The 16,939-nt window shown below is 42.9% G+C and overlaps 1 protein-coding gene across 3 annotated transcripts in view; it reads left to right on the top strand.

Moving 5' to 3' along the window:
• WDR45B (WD repeat domain 45B) overlaps positions 1 to 15,583 on the top strand; it is a 30,009-nt gene extending 14,426 nt beyond the window's left edge. For 2 of the 3 annotated variants that reach the window (XM_073311253.1, XM_073311252.1), the window contains 7 exons: positions 1,516 to 1,603; positions 2,139 to 2,233; positions 6,082 to 6,272; positions 11,841 to 11,926; positions 12,243 to 12,344; positions 12,748 to 12,869; positions 14,047 to 15,583. In XM_073311253.1, coding sequence (XP_073167354.1) covers positions 1,516 to 1,603; positions 2,139 to 2,233; positions 6,082 to 6,272; positions 11,841 to 11,926; positions 12,243 to 12,344; positions 12,748 to 12,869; positions 14,047 to 14,153 — 791 coding nt within the window. In that variant the 3' untranslated portion in view covers positions 14,154 to 15,583. The remainder of the gene's footprint in view (positions 1 to 1,515; positions 1,604 to 2,138; positions 2,234 to 6,081; positions 6,273 to 11,840; positions 11,927 to 12,242; positions 12,345 to 12,747; positions 12,870 to 14,046) is intronic. The other variant, XM_073311254.1, reaches the window with a different exon arrangement.
• Positions 15,584 to 16,939: the final 1,356 nt, after the last annotated feature.

Raw genomic sequence — 16,939 nt, 5'->3', positions numbered from 1 at the left:
TGTGGTTCTTTTTATGTCATTTTACTTGGTGAATGGCTTGCTCACCATTTTCTAAGATATTGAAAATAAACTCTAAAGAAACCTACTCAGACCTGCATGCCAATAAAAATCAGTCATGCAAAAACAGAAAACCTGACTGAGCTGCAAGCCTGGCTAATGATTTGTAAATTTGCTAAAACTTTCTCATACATTTTAACAATTTAAAAACCTTTGTCTGAGAGGGCTGGGCTGGGGGAAGTCTTCACAGATTTCTTGCAGTAATGGTTTTACAATTCACTTTCAATCTTGACAAGATTGAAAACTTTCCCAGAAGTCATAGTTATACTCATTATTGTGCCTGACCTATTTAGAGAACTTGACAATCGCTAACAAAATAGTAAGCCCCTCCACTGTGACCAAGTCTTTCTGAATTGGAGGACTTGGTGTTCTGAGATGCACAGAGACTGAAATATTGGCACTTAGTTTTGGAGGTTTTTCTATTGTTTGCTAAGCCCTTGTTGTCAAGTCAGTGAAGCTGGCCTGCTCTCGGTGCTAAATTATAAGGTGCTGGCCATTTTAGTGTTTAATTTTTGACACTGTCAGGTTACAATGAATGCTCATAATGTGGTAGTAGTGAAGTGGCCTGTATTTCATCATCATTTGCTTCAGCTATTTGTATTCATGTATCTTTAAATCTGATCAAAACCATCAACACTGATGTACCTACTCAAAGCAGTTGACCTGAAAGTGAGACTGCCTCTGCATTTAAGGCATCCAGTCCCCACATCTTAGTTTTCTTTTAAAGTGTCAGCCTTTGTATTGTATTAGGCAACTGTACCACCTAAGACTTAACTAGAAAGCTCAGTTTGATGGGAGACAGCAAAAGAAAACACATGGTGATTCAGTAAGTGGTTTGAAGTGCATGGAGTTCTTTCCGTTCATATTGAACCAGCTCACTGGTGTTAGAATTTACTGTTGTACTGGAGGTGCTATCTTTTTAGATAGCATTTACAATGGGGGTCTTGACCACTTGTCATTTTTGCCCTTGTGTCTTGGTTGTATTGCATATCCATAATTAATCTAGCTACCTAAATCCTCTCTGTGGTTTCAATTACTTGTATTCACTTCCTATCCTAAAGTATTTTATACTGGTGTATACTCTTAAACAGATGCAGTGTTCCTCTACAGAGTTGGTTACATTTCAAAGATCAGTAAAGTGATTGGTTTTTGTTTTGTACACCGTTTGTAAAGCACTCTGGAAACACTTGAGCTATTAATGTTCTAGTAATACCTTGACAATTGTGCTTCTGTCTTAATTCTTTACTACTTAATTTAGCAGGGGGGAAAGCAACCATCCACTGCTGTAAGCCCAGGCTGAATACAAACCCAGGATCAATGTCCAACAAATAGCTTTTCTTGTCACTTTATCAAACTGATATAAGTGCTTTCCAGTTAGGAAGAGATTGTGTCAAACATCTTAGAAAACTGAAATGAAATATTACTGGTTTTCTGATGGGATCTTTTCCACCATTTTAGTGATGATCTGGGATGATCTGAAAAAGAAGACAGTTATTGAAATAGAATTTTCAACAGAAGTCAAAGCCGTTAAATTGCGAAGAGATAGGTAGGTATGAGTAAAAATTTATTCCATGTGCAAGGCATTTTGTCTGCTATGTGTAGAGGTATTTGAGAGATTCTCAGTTGTTTATGGAAGGAAATTCTTGAAAGCATGTCTGCAACTAGAAATCTACTTAAAATGGTGCTTTTGAACAAGCTTTTTAAAGGGAGAATGGATCAGAGTTCATGTAGATTGGTGTATAGCTTACTACTGACACGTTCTGCTTTGCCATGTACAGAAGAATGTTACAGGAGTTCCTGTTGGTCTGTAGCAGGAACCTGTGCTTGAATTTGTGAACAGCTGGTTTATTTGTCTTGTTAGTTAACCCACAGTCATGACTAAGTGGTTTTGCAGGAACTGCAGTTACTGTTCGTTGGGAGGGTAGGAGAGTGTAAGGATCAAATTAATTAAAGTATGTTGAAGGCATTGTACAATTGAAATAATTATGCATTAGTAGGGGTGTGAGTGTGTATCTGTCTCTGTCCCCTTTCCCTGCTCTTGATTGATAAGACATAAGTGCTTCCCTTTTTATCTGTTTCAGAATTGTGGTAGTTTTGGACTCCATGATTAAAGTTTTCACATTCACACACAATCCCCACCAGTTGCATGTCTTTGAAACCTGCTACAACCCTAAAGGTTAGTAGTGTACTTAAAGTGGGGGAAGGTAGGTGTTCTTTTTTGGCCCTTGTTACTCTTCTTTTGAGTCTGTCCCATTTTTATCATTATATTACTCTAGTTCAAATTCCTTGCTTTATTCACTTTGTTTAATTTCATTAACAATGACTTGTTTTGAAACATTCTAATCATACCCTTGTGGGATGATACTTTTGTTGCAAACTGTTAGCATAAAGTTTATTTCACAATGCTTCATAATACTTTATTGCAGGAAAGCTCTCACGTAATCTACATTTCATCATACCTGGGTTTGGTTTGTCAAAGTAAGGTGGTGCTGCCCTTTTCAGCACAGTACTTGTAAAGTTGCAAATCTGTGTGCTCTGAAAATGGGTGAGTTTTCTAGCACCGAATACTAATGATTAAGGATAGTTCCTACTAAAGAGACAGCAGTAGATCACATCACGGAACAGGCCACCCAAATAAGAAGTGAGTCTGCTCCAATATGGAAATAACCCCCTCCCAACTGCACAGTCCCAGTTGTCACCTACCACCCCACACTGGAACCCATATAGGTATCATTAAGCACTTACAAACCATACTCGATGGGAACCACATCCTGAAAAATCTTTCCTGAACCCCCTCTTCTGGCATTCAAACAGCCCTCCAAGCTCCTCAGAAGCAAGCTCCCCACCGACCAGGACACATCCAACTCAAAACTGCACCAGACCTTGCCAGAACAACAGATGCAAAACCTGCAGACATATCTCCACTGTTACGATGATCAGTACCCCTTCACCCCAACACACCTTTCAAGATTCATGAGTCCTACACATGCCTATCTCAACATGTGGTGTACCTCATCCAGAGCACTAAATGGCCCAAGAACAACTATGTGGATGAAATGAGACAATCACGGTGCTCGAATGAACTTGCACAGAAAAATAAGACACCCTATCACTTGTGGGCAAACACTCCCTCCCCTCCCCCAAGAGATTCCTCTATATCTGACCTCTCAATCCTTGTCCTCAAAGGAAACCTGCACAACACCTTCAAAAGATGATCCTGGGTTCTAAAGTCATATGCTAGACATTAAAAATCCTGGACTCCCTAGAGCTGCTGAATTTATGGCTTATTACAACAATCTATAACCCACTATCACCTACCAGCTTTTTTTTTTTTTTTTGGCCCTCCTTACTGCCCCATGGCTGGGAAGGTGTTAATGGGCCACTTAACACACATTAATCTGAGACCATTCAAGGTGAACTAATTACAATAAACCAGGGGTTCTCAGGACAAATTATTTGGTGGCCTCAGAGTGCAGCCACCAACTCTTCCTGGTGGCTGCTTTAACACTCTCCCCCCCCCCCCCCCCATACTTAATTAGCTTTAGGAAAAATACAAACAAATACACACGTTTTACAATAAAAAAAAAAGAGTACTTGTGGCACCTTAGAGACTAACCAATTTATTTGAGCATGAGCTTTCGTGAGCTACAGCTCACTTCATCGGATTTCCACGGTATGCATCCGATGAAGTGAGCTGTAGCTCACGAAAGCTCATGCTCAAATAAATTGGTTAGTCTCTAAGGTGCCACCAGTACTCCTTTTCTTTTTGCGAATACAGACTAACATGGCTGTTACTCTGAAACCTGACATTTTACAATGATTAGGACGTGTATTTGTTGCTAGCTAGTAAAATGGCAAAGTGATACTTGTATGTTTGTTAATATCACTTTTCACAGCAGACTTACTCAGCCCTGGCAAGTTTGAGGACAAATTAAGCCCTGGATTGGGGGGGATTGGAGGAGGCAGTGGGGGCCAGGGAGGCAGCAGTGAGCCAGAGCCTGAAGCTCTGTGGCTGGAGGACAGAGCCCAAAGCCATGCCTCCAGAGCCCAGGGCTGGAGCCTGAAGCCCCACGGCAAGAACCTGCTGCCCCAGGACTGAAGCTCAAAGCCTGAGTCGCACTGCCCCTGGGAAGGTAGGGAACTCACTAGCTGCTCCTCCAGTGTTGTGCCCCACCTGTCTCCAGAGGGGGGCAGGGTCCAACCCCTGCTGGTGGTCCCAGCAACCAACACCAAACTGGTATATCCAAGAGCACCAGGGAGGAGCCACTGTTCCCCTCCCCCCCCACTTCTCCTCCCCCAATAACAGTCCAGAAGGCTGTGGCCACAAGAAAAGCCCCTGGTGGTCACATGCAACCACAGTGGCTGCATTTGAGAAATGCTGCACTAAACAATCTCTTCCACCGTGTATGTAGCTGTGATACTCGGAGTACATTTCCCAGACCTGAAGAAGAGCTCTGTGTAAGCTAAAACACTTGTCTCTCACCAAAAGAAGTTGGTTCAATAAAATATATTACCTCACCCTCCTTGTCTCTACAAAGAAGACTGCCCTTAATTACCAGTCCTTTCAGTCTTTATAACACTGGTATTGTCCGTAATACAGTCTCTCTCCACATAGTTCTCCAAGACAGCGAGGAGTAAGTGCTCTTAAATCACTGAGCTTTTCAGATTAAATATCTAAGTGTGGTGCATGCTATAGAAATACTACTTGGATCAGGGCCTCATTGAGCTAGGGGTAGGCAACCTATGGCACACATGCCAAAGGCAGCACGTGAGCTGATTTTCAGTGGCGCTCACACCTCCCGGGGCCTGGCCACCAGTCCGGAGGGCTCTGCATTTTAATTTTAAATGAAGCTTCTTAAACCATTTTAAAAACCTTATTTATTTTACATACAACAATAGTTAAGTTATATATTATAGACTTATAGAAAGAGACCTTTTGAAAACATTACTGGCACGCAAAACCTTAAATTAGAGTGAATAAATGAAGACTCGGCACACCACTTCTGAAAGATCGCCAACCCTTGAGCTAGGGGGTGTGTGTGTGTGTGTGTGTGTACACGGAGGCATAGCCCTGTCCAAAAATACTTAAAATCTATGCTACCATTGATAGGCTGAGATATGGACTTTCAAAAGGCTGCCATGGCTGATAGTGTCACTGGCATTTCTGGAGTTGATGTGTGCATGGTGGTGTAATTTGCATATAAATTGCACCAATTTAAAAGCCAAGGAGCCAGAAGGTCTAAATGAGTCTCCTATTTTAACTTGATCCTTGGTTATACCTTCCTGTGTTTTTTTTTTTTTTTTTTTCCTGTCAGAATGCACTTCTGCCCCACTGGTGTGACTTGCACCAACTTACTCCTTAGACTTAATGGGCCAAATTCAGAAGAGATGTAAGTTCCATTTCAGTAAATAGGTACTAGCTTGAAATCTGGGGGGCCAGAAGATGAGGCATCTTAGTCTGGCTTCTGATTTTTTTTTTTTTTTGGCTCTTGGAGTTAAAAATGTAGTTGAAATTAATTTTGCCCCTCCAACTTAAGTTTTATTCTAAAAATATATTTTGTTACCCTGCTTTTTAAATTTTGGCAAGGTGATATTTTCTTCAGACTTCTATAGGCTTTGGACCATCTTATGGTAGCTAGTACATAAGACCTGTAAACTACTTGCTGAAAATGTCCAGATTCTTAGACAGAACATGGGCTATCCTGGTTGCATTGTAGGATGAACTGCAGTCCCAGAGATCACTCTGTTAATTTACTATGCTCCTTTTTAACACCCCCTCAACCCCCCAAATATTTGCTTGTAAGTGCAGTGCGTGTATTGCTGGATTATATTTGGAGACATTAGAAGCTTGTTTAACCTTTATATCTTCACTTTTTGCAGTACAATTCAAAAATGTATTTCTAAATTTAAGATGTGAAATTTAGGATTTCCTTACATTAAAATTATCGTATTGTAAGAACTTGTGTATTTTTTTTTTAAGGCTTTGAAAATAAATTGCTTCTTTTTTGTCAATTTTGTTTTTAGGTCTCTGTGTCCTTTGTCCAAATAGTAATAATTCCCTTCTCGCATTCCCTGGGACACATACTGGGCATGTGCAGATAGTGGATCTGGCTAATACAGAAAAGCCTCCTGTAGACATACCAGCTCATGAAGGAGTCTTGAGCTGTATAGCTTTAAACCTGCAGGGAACAAGAATTGCAACAGCATCAGAAAAAGTAAGCAAATAATCAAATGTTCTATTATCAGTGGCTATATTTATGAATATCCGATATGGTCCTACTGTTAATGGCACAAATGCTTTGTTACACTGTAACTACTGGAAAACTAAGTCTTAAGGAACCTAGTTACTGAATTGTGCGCACAGAATTTTTCCCATTGATCTCTACTGCTCCTTCAGCAAAAACTGGATACTTCCCTAGAGATCTGGCATGACTCCAGCAGCCTTGAGCTGAGACATTACTTCATTCTGTAACCCAATGGACTTATTCAAATTGAGTCCAGTTATCTTGAACCAAGAACAAGCTTTGTTTACTATACTGGACTAATGGGCAGCGGGTGAACCATGGGCTTCAGGAGGCTATCCCTGGGCCAACCTACCCCTTCTGCCCCGGGCCCTGCCCCTCCCTTTCCCTGCTGGAGCCCAGAGGACTCCCCCCTCCAGAGCGCCCGGCGGGCAGGCAGCGCAGCCCCTGGGTGGGCGGGCAGCACAAGCACTGGCTGTAGGCCAGCCCCCAGTAGCCCCAGCCCAGGACAAAGGCACCAGAGCCCTCCCCAAAGTAGGGGAGGCTGGGGGCCCCTGCCTGAGGTCAAGGCAAAAGCAGCCCCCTGCCCATGTCCCAGGCCCCCAGCCCAGGGCAGGTGGAGGGTCCATGGCTCCTCACAGCTGCCTGTGAGGCTCTTACTGTGGCCAGGCTGTGGGTGTGGCTGTGAGGCCCCTGCATACCCTGTCCAGAGCTGGGTTGGGGAGAGCCGTGCAGGCAGCTGTGAAGAGCCAGCGTGGAGTTGCAGACCCTCGTGCCATGGGTGGGGACACAGGTTCTCAGTCCCCCTGCACCTCAGGGAGATACAGGGTCTGCTGCAGTTCCCCACAGCTGCCTGGGCTCCCTGGCTGGGCTCCACTGTGGGAAGGTAGAGCCACAGCAGAGCACAGTGGGAAGCAGGAGGAGGCCTGGGGGTGGAGGTTGGGTGGGGCCATGCTGGCAGTTTGGGTAGGTTTAGCCTTCCCCTGCCTTTGATACCTGCTGCCCATGACTGGACTCTTAATTTGCTTCTAAGGAATCCATGGATTTACTGAAAGACAACCTCCCTTGAGCCTAAAGCCTCAGAAAAATGTCCTCTTCCACTAACCCTGACTGTCTTGTACATGGACATACAAACCAGTAACAGATCAAACTATTAACTTAAAGTTGACTTCTGGAAAGAAGGGCATTCTACAAGTCTGTCAGGTGCTGTACTATCTAGTCTTTGCAGGCTTTCGCTCAGCTTGAACTTGATTTTTAGCTTCAGATCCAGGAACGTATTTGATCACTGTGTTGAAATGTTGGAAAATGTGTTCCAAGCTTTATACATTGCTAGAAAATATTTTACAGCTCTACCAGACCCTTTGGAACTGCATAATTTAGAAGTTACTACCATATGGATTTTCACTGGCATGATGCCAGGAGCTTTGCTCTTAAGGACTGTCGTCATTTCATTGTAAAAACCTTTTTAACTTCTAGGACTGGAGGACTATAAACCTATTTGGTCATGCTGTTTTTTTAATATTGGTATCACAATCAGAGTAACTTTACTAGATAACAGCTAATCACTTCCTTTACATAATTTTTGAGTGTAGGCTTCCAAAAGCACCCAAGTGACTCAGAACAGGTTTCACTGAAAATCAGTAGGATTTGTACTCCTGAATCAGTTAAGTTTCAAAAGCTCTCTAAAGTCAGTCATTACGTGAGGAGGAGGGAAGCAGATTTCCACTGGACACTTTTCATGCTGCTATGTCAAGGGATGTCTTTTTCAGAAAATGGTAGTGTATAGTCCTAACTTTGCAGGGACAACACTTTCAAAACAGGAGCTCAAAGTTAGGACCCTAGAGCCACAGTGAGGCATCTCAGGGATGAGCTTTTTCAAAAAATGTTGATTTCAGTGCTCCAGATTCACTTAAACCAGAGGTGGGGCAAACTACAGCCTGCGGGCCACATCTGGCGCGGAGGACCGTCCTGCCCGGCCCCTGAGCTCCTGGCCAGGGAGGCTAACCCCCCGGCCCTTCCCCCGCTGTCCCTCCTCCCCTGCAGCCTCAGCGTGACACGATGCCAGCGCTCTGGCCCGCTGCTCCTGCTGGGCAGCGTGGCAGCAGCGTGGCTGGCTCGGGCTGGGCGGCGGGGCTTTGCTGCTCTGAGCAGCGTGGTGGGGGAGGGGGGTTGGGCAAGGGGTCCTGGTGGGCAGTTGGATTGGATGGAGGTTCTGGGGTGGGCAGTCAGGGGATAGGGGTTGGATAGGCGTGGGAGTCCTGGGGGGGCCTATCTGGGGGTGTGAATAGGGGTCAGGGAGTGGGGGGGGGGGTGTGGATAGGGGATGGGGTCCCAAGGGGCCTCTCAGTGGGCGGAGGTGTGGATAGGGGTCAGGGCAGTCAGGGGACAGGGAGAAGCAGGGGTTTGATGGGGGTGAGGTCCTGGGGGGGCGGTCAGGGGACAAGGCGCATTGGATGGATTGGGTGTTCTGATGGGGGCGGGAAGTGGATGGGGGTAGGGGCCAGGCTCTTTGGGGAGGCACAGCCTTCCCTACCCGACCCTCCATACAGTTTCTCAATGCTGATATGGCCCTCGGGCCAAAAAGTTTGTGCGCCCCTGACTTAAACATGCAAATCTCACCTGTAGGCTCCTAAATACAGACCTAGGATCCTAAACTTAAGCTTCTGTTCTTGAATACTTTGGCTGCACATTTCCTGTCATATCTCCACCTTTGCTCCCATTTGTGGATTGTGCTGCTCTTTACCTATATCTCCTCTGCCATTTTGAAGAGCAGAGTAGAAAGAATGCAAGGCAGAGCACTTCATAAGAGGCCCCATGTGTATGGAGGTGGCAGGAAGACTAAATAGTCTGGTGAACTTCACTTTACAGAAACTGGGGGAATGAAAAACCAAATCCTAGCTTACTCTTTGCTATCTTTCCTCTTGTCATTCAGCTGAAATGAGCTCTCAAACCAGTCTATTTAGAATCTTGGCTGTATTAATGTACATTCCAATAGCACCAAATGCTTAAAAAACAACCTGGCAGTCTTTCCTAAATTAAGATTAAACTTTTAAAAATGATTAAAAATCCAATCCTGTTCCTAAAGGGAAGGAGAATGACAGAGATGAAAGGTAGTGATTGCATGTAGACCAGGGTGGACTACTGCTCTCCTCAAGGCCGAGAGCTTAGCTCCTAATAACTTTTAAGTGGCTAACCCATATGTGTAAACTGAGGTAAGAGCATACGTAAGGGACCATCATTAATGATCGATGAGGTAGGCAACCATTTCAGACTACACTACTTATTTAATGTTCTATAAGCATTGTCCAAAAGTTAGTATTACTTACAAAGTTAGATTAACTTGATAAAAGGTTGTTACCCTTTGCTGATGTGGGCTATGAGAAATAATGCATGCAGTAATTTTGGCTGTAACGCCATTTTCAAGGGACCGTGTTGTGTACTAGACTTCCATCAGATGGAAGTGGTACAGTACTTAGAAACAAAGTAATTAGGACTGTTTCTTCTTTTAAAAGCATTGTCTTATTGTACATGTATTTGGTCTTAAATAGCAGACCAATTCAAACATGATGTTCCTGAGAGATCTAGTCCAGTCCCCTGCACTCATGGCAGGACTAAGTATTCTAGACCATCCCTGACAGGTGTTTGTGTAACCAGCTCCTAAAAATCTCCAATGATGGAGATGCCACCACTTCCCTTGGTAATCTAGTCCAGTGCTTAACCACCCTGACAGTAAGATTTTCCTAATGTCTGGCCTAAATCACCCTTGCTGCAATTTAAGCCCATTGCTTCTTGTCCTATCGTCCGTGGATAAAGAGAACAATTTTTCTCCCTCTTCCTTGTAACAACTTTTTATGTAATTGAAAACTGTTATCACATCCCCTCTCTGTCTTCTCTTCTCCAGACTAGACAAACCCAGTATTTTCAATCTTCCCTCGTAGGTCATGTTTTCTAGACCTTTAATCATTTTTGTTGCTCTTCTCTGGACTTTCTCCAATTTGAGCATATCTTACCTGAAATGTGCTGCCCAGAACTGGCCACATATTCCAGTTGAGGCCTAATCAGCACAGAGTGGAAGAATTTTTTTCTCATGTCTTGCTTACAATGTTCCTGCTGATACATCCCAGAATGATGGTGGGGTTTTATTTTAAACAGTGTTATACTGACTCATATTTAGCTTGTGATCCACATGACCCCCACACCCCTTTCTGTAGTTCTCCTTCCTAGGCAGTCATTTTCCATTTTGTATGCATGCAACTGATTTCTTCCTTCCTAAGGGGAGTGCTTTGTGCTTGTCCTTACTGAATTTCATTCTATTTCCTTCAGACCATTTCTCCAGTTTGTCCAGATCATTTTGAATTTTAATCTTCTCCTCCAAAGCACTTTGCAACCCCTTTCAGCTTGGTATCATCCACAAACTTTTAAGTGTGCTCTCTATACCATTATCTAAATCACTAATGATGATATTGAACAGCACTGGATCCATAACAGATCCCTGTGGGACCCTACTTGATATGCCCTTCCAGCTTGACTGTGAACCATTGATAACTATTCTCTGGGAACAGTTTTCCAACCAGATATGCACCCACCTTGTAGTAGCTCCATCTAGGTTGTATTTTCCTAGTTTGAGGTCATGTGAGACAGTATCAAAAACTTTACTAAATTCAAAATATAGCACATTTGCTGCTTCCCCCTGACCACAAGGCTTGTTACCCTGTCAAAGAAAGCTATCAGGTTGGTTTGACATGAATGTGGTATTCTGAGGGAGTGCAGTTTGACTTTCTTATTGGGTCTCTTGAATGGCTTGGTTTACTGAAATGGGATAATGCTTTGCAATGGGGATTGCCTGATGCTAGGTGGTGTGAGAAATATTCGCTTGGACAACAGTACTTAGGGAATCCTTCCAGAAGATTCCAACACAAACCAAACTTTGGATTTTCCTGTTTTATGCTGTTTGGTCTTGGTTTAACTGAGAAATATGCAGAGTAGTGACTGAGGAAGTTGAGTTCTGAATGTGAGAAATGGATGATTGGAATGTTTGCCCAGCTTCTTGGAAACACGTTCCAGTAAACCAATATCAGGACTCCAGTAACATTTCAGAACGTTACAGCTGGTCATCTGTACATTGGTCAAAAAAGTAGACACCAGTGGTGTGAACAGAAGACTCCAGTACTTTCAAATCTTAAGCATAACCTTATTGAGGGATCCTCCTGGTTCATAATGGGATAAAAGTAATCCACACACAAGTCCATTAGGATTTGATCCTCTTCGCAAGATACTAGGTTTCAGAGTAGCAGCTGTATTAGTCTGTATTCGCAAAAAGAAAAGGAGTACTAGTGGCACCGTAGAGACTAACTCACGAAAGTTTATGCTCAAATAAATTGGTTAGTCTCTACGGTGCCACTAGTACTCCTTTTCTTTTAGCAAGATACTAGTGTTTCTGAATGTTGGATTGCATGGGATGTGCTTGTAATCCTTTTTATGAATATAGGATAGTTAGACTTCTTCCTTCTTTACTAATAAAATGTTTCATTACTTTTTTAGGGGACTCTCATAAGAATATTTGATACTTCATCGGGGCATTTAATCCAGGAGTTACGAAGAGGTTCGCAAGCAGCTAATATCTACTGGTAAGCTTAAAATTGTTTCCCCCTTTTGAAGTAATGTACTTCCTCCATCTTTTGATGCATCTGGTATCTTTTTGTGCTGAGACTGGAAAAAAAAAACTTCCCTGTGGTTCTTTGTGCAAAGGCACAAGGTGCCTAGCCTAACCACATTTTGTGCCTTTTTAAATTCAGGTTATGTGTGCAGGTCTAATTAGTGTTTGTCTCCTTTTTCTATCTGACTAACTCTAGGTTAAATGCAATACATGTACACCTTACAAATCAAGCTACTATGGTGTATGAAGGCTAAATAAAAATCTGTTGCAATTATTTGTGTCTACAGCATTAACTTCAATCAGGATGCTTCCCTAATTTGTGTATCAAGTGACCATGGTACAGTGCATATTTTTGCAGCAGAAGACCCCAAAAGGAACAAGCAGTCTAGGTAGGCTTTCATCCATTCTCTAGCCTATTGGTTTGAGATTGTTTGGGTTTTAATTTTTGGTATTAAACACATGCTAGCAAGACTGTTTCTCCCCCTCCCCCAAGTTATTTCAAAATGAAGTTATTTTTTTCCATAGTAGCATTTAATGAGGCAAAAACTTGGGTTTTGTATCTTACTCTTGAAGATTAATCATTGCTATGCAGTGTATGGGTTTTATACTGCCACCTAACAAATACAAATATGTGAGTGCTTTCCATAGAATCTATATAGCACTAGTGGAGTCCCTAGTGGACCTCATGGTGTTTCTGGTATTCCTGTTTTGGATCTTACCATAACAATCAAGGAAGTGGCATCAGAATCATTGTGGTGGATCTTTTATGTACATCATTTTTTTTCTTTTCAGTTTGGCCTCAGCCAGCTTCCTCCCCAAATACTTCAGTTCCAAATGGAGCTTTTCTAAATTTCAGGTTCCCTCAGGCTCTCCATGCATTTGTGCCTTTGGAACAGAGCCAAATGCTGTCATAGGTAAGTTGTCTGAACTTCCCCAAGGGTTCTGTTTGAAAAGCAAGCCCTGGTAAGCTCTTCCACAAGTGACAAGGTTATATTTTTTTTTGCTCAGATTTATTTTATTTAAATACTGTAAAGGATGACTGGCTAAGACATTAGAGCCCCTCAGTTTGAGGGAGGGATCATGGTGACAGCTTTGACAGTGCTGTCTGGAAAAGTGAGCAAGCAAACCTTCATGGTGGGTCAGGCCTTCAGGCTTGCATAGGATCTGTGCTAATGAGAACTAGGGCAGGGGTAGGCAAACTTTTTGGTCTGAGGCCACATCTGGGTATAGAAATTGTATGGGGGGCCCTGAATGCTTGCAAAATTGGGGGTGGGGTTGGGGATGTAGGAGGGGGATCAGGCTGGGGCTTGGGGCAAGGAGGGGTGGCTTAAGGGTGCATGCTCTAGGCAAGACTTACCTCCAGCAGCTCCTGAAAGCAGCAGCATGTCCTCTCTCTGGCTCCTAGGCGGAGCTGTGGCCAGGGGCCTCCACTAGGCGCTGCCCCCTCAACTCCTATTGACTGCAGTTTCTGGCCGATGGGGGCAGTGTGTGGAGCCCCCTGGCTGCCCCTACATGTAGGAGCTGGAGGGGGGGATGACATGCTGCAGCTTCCAGGAGCCACAGAGTTTGGCCCTGACCCTACACTCCCGCTGGAGTGCCAGAGTGGGGCAAGCTCCAGACCCTGCTGCCCAGAGGGAGCTAGAGGGCTGGATTAGAACGGCTGGTGGGCTGTAGTTTGCCCACTTCTGAACTAGGGTGTGTGACCAATAATGTGGGCTTTGAGCAAACAGCAAAAAAACTCCTTGCACTGATGCTTAGGACAAAATCTTGTAGACAAAAACGAGGAGTCCTTCTAGCATCTTAGAGACTAACAAATTTATGTGGGCATAAGCTTTTGTGGGCTAAGACCCACTTCATCAGATGCATGGAGTGTAAAATACAGTAGCAGGTATATATACATAGTACATGAAAAGATGGGAGTTGCCTTAGACAGTAACTTTTCTCCAGGCTACCAGCCAAACTAATGCTCAACAAGGTGTCCTATTGGGTTGAGAACAGTGAGTTTCCAAAAAGGTGCACACTGAAGAAATGTGCTGGAGATGCAGCTTTTTTAGGCTGTAAAACAAAATGTCTTTGGTTTTTTTGTTTCAGCAATATGTGCAGATGGTAGCTACTACAAATTCTTATTCAATCAAAAAGGGGAATGCTCAAGGGATGTCTATGCTCAGTTTCTAGAAATGACAGATGACAAGCTTTGACTAAACTGAGGAAGAAAGTGTTTTGGTCAAAGTACTGCCTTGGTTATTCTGCTTCTTTAGAAGGACTGGGTATGTATGTCCAATACTGATCAAGATGTGTAACAGACCTCATTGAGAAGCCTGGCCCAACATGAGCAGAACAAGCTCTGATGTAGAGGATTTCTACTTATGTTAAACTCATATGCTATTTTTTTCAATATTAGAAGGGGGAAATAACGGGGGTTCTGTCAGCTCTTCAAGAAGTGGTGTTAAACTGTGAAATTGAGTGCAGATGAGTGCCTGCCACATACCTGAGGTGTTTTGTACAAACTTCAGGCAAGGAGGTGAATTTATTTCAGGCACCATATTACATCACTTCCACTGAACCTCTCTGTGGGGGCAGGAAATAACTGTAAATACTAAGTAACTAGGTTAGTTATACCAGCAGCTTGCCTTAGAACAGGAGGGATTTATTTCCCTTTTCATACACCTTAACATGCAGAAGGGAAGAGATGACACAGGTGGCTATAATAAACCCAATCTGAACTGCACTTGCCCTTTGGGCTGGAGTGTGGTGCAGTTGTCTTGTGGCCACAGATTGTCAGTCATGTATACACTGATGTTCTTGGTTAAGTTGAATTAACTATCAGCACTACGGTAATTTTCAGTGGTGCCAAACTATATATATTAGACACACACAGGCACAGTTAGGTACTGCTGATGTGGTTAACCACTACTCAGCATATGATACTATGACAAATGAAGTTCATGTTTGAAGGGGATGCTGCTGCTTCTATAATGAAACACATCCATTCCAGCTAAAAATTTAAGTTGGTTTAACAGTTGCATTGGGTTGCTTCTAAAATACCAACTCTCTGGGCTTCAACCAGGAGACTTTACAGGCCACTTAATACACAGTTTAAAGTTGGTGATGTGAAGTACACTACCTTGTGATGACTCTAAATCTGCAAAGCATTTTTTGAAGTGTTGCATATTGAATGGTGTTTGCTTAGGTGCAGTTAGGTCAAATCAAACAGCTATCAACTGACTTGCATCCAGCTCTTCCTCTCCCCCCCCCCACAACTATTTGGACAACTCTGTAGCCTTGATTTTGGAAATAAGGCATATACCATTTTCTAAAAAAAAAAGTGAAAGAACACAAGTTCTCAATTCCTAGCACTAATTACATGAGGCATTCATATAATGCCTCAGCTTTAATTTCACAGATGCTTCAAAGTTGAAGTTCTAGTTCACTCAAGATTATTTAGCTGCAAATTAAATTTTTGGCAGGTTTCTTTAGCATCTGATAAAATGGACCAAGGACTAACTTTTATGCAGATTGTGTGGTCAAGTTTGCATGTTGCTTTTATGTGTATTTAATCATTTGTTTTGCACACTTATTTGTAATGTTTCTTTTTAAATAAATGACTAATTTTGCTGTATTCATTTAAGGTAAGCACTGGATTAACTTTTTTATACACACCCCTTTAACAGCAATGTTATACTGTCCATCCTAAAGGAAGTGGTCTATTATAGGAAAACTGCCTTATAAAGTCTCAAGAATAGCTGATGTCCCCTTTTTAATAAAGGGTTTAGGGATAAAAATGGTAAACTGAGTGTAAGATCTGAAACTTAGCCAAAAGTACTTCATATTAAAACAAAACTGAGGAACAGGCTCTAACATCCACTCCCCATAGGATTGAGGATTATCTGGCCCTCTGCCTACTCCCTATTCTACTCATCCATGTAGGCACTAATGATACTGCAAAGTATGACCCTGAGCAGTTCAGACATGACTACAGGTCTCTGGGAGTAAGGGTAAAGGAGCTGGGGACACAGGTGGTGGTCTCTTCAATCCTTCTAGACAAAAGTAGGAGCCCATGCAGAAACAGATGCATCCTAGAGGTGAATGTCAAGCTGGGGGTGTGAGCATGGCTTTGGTTTCCTTGACCAGGGGATGCTGTTCCAGGAAGGAGGACTGCTAAGCAGAGATGAGGTCCAGCTATCAAAGACAGGGAAGAGCATATTTGAATACAGACTTGCTAACCAAGCAAGGGGGGCTTTAAACTAGGTTTGAGGGCAAGAGATAAGACCACAGGTAAGTGGGGAAAAATATGCAGAACAGGGTCAGAATCATAACAGGGATAAGAGAATGTGGGTATCTAAGTATGAGGAAGAAGCAAGAACTTGAAATGCTAGTTAATAAACAACTAGGCATAGCTGGCATCCCAGACTTGGTGTGATAGAGAAGGGTACAACTTGCTCAGGAGGGGAAAAGTGTTCTCTTACAGATCAAAAGCTGTATACACTTGGACTTGTACAAAGTCTCTGGTAAGATAAAAGGGATTAAAAAAACCAACAGGGATGTTATGGTAGGGGTCTATTACAGACCATCTAACCAAGAGGAGGAGGTGGATGAGGCTTTTTTTAAATAACTAAATCAGCCAAAGCCATGGTCATGATGGGAGATTTCAACTACCCAGACATCTGTTGGGAAAACACAGAGCAACAAACACATTCTTGGAATGTATTAGAGATAATTTTTTTCAGAAGGTGGAGAGGCTGTTCTAGATTTGATTTGGACAATCAAAGAATTTGCAAGTGATCATGAAATGATAGAATTCATGATTCTAAGGAATAAGAGGGAAAACTGCACAAAAACAATTTCAAGGCGGCTTAGCAAATGCAGGGAGTTGGTAGGTAAGATCCCATTAGAAATAAATCTAAGGGGAAAAACAGTTCAACAGAGTTGACTGTTTTCAGAGACATAAGGCCATACCATCCCACTGCATAGGAAAGATAGAAAG

Source organism: Lepidochelys kempii, chromosome 14, assembly GCF_965140265.1.
Source record: "Lepidochelys kempii isolate rLepKem1 chromosome 14, rLepKem1.hap2, whole genome shotgun sequence".
In the NCBI taxonomy this organism is placed as follows: domain Eukaryota; kingdom Metazoa; phylum Chordata; order Testudines; family Cheloniidae; genus Lepidochelys; species Lepidochelys kempii.
This window is presented reverse-complemented; position numbering and strand designations above follow the sequence as displayed.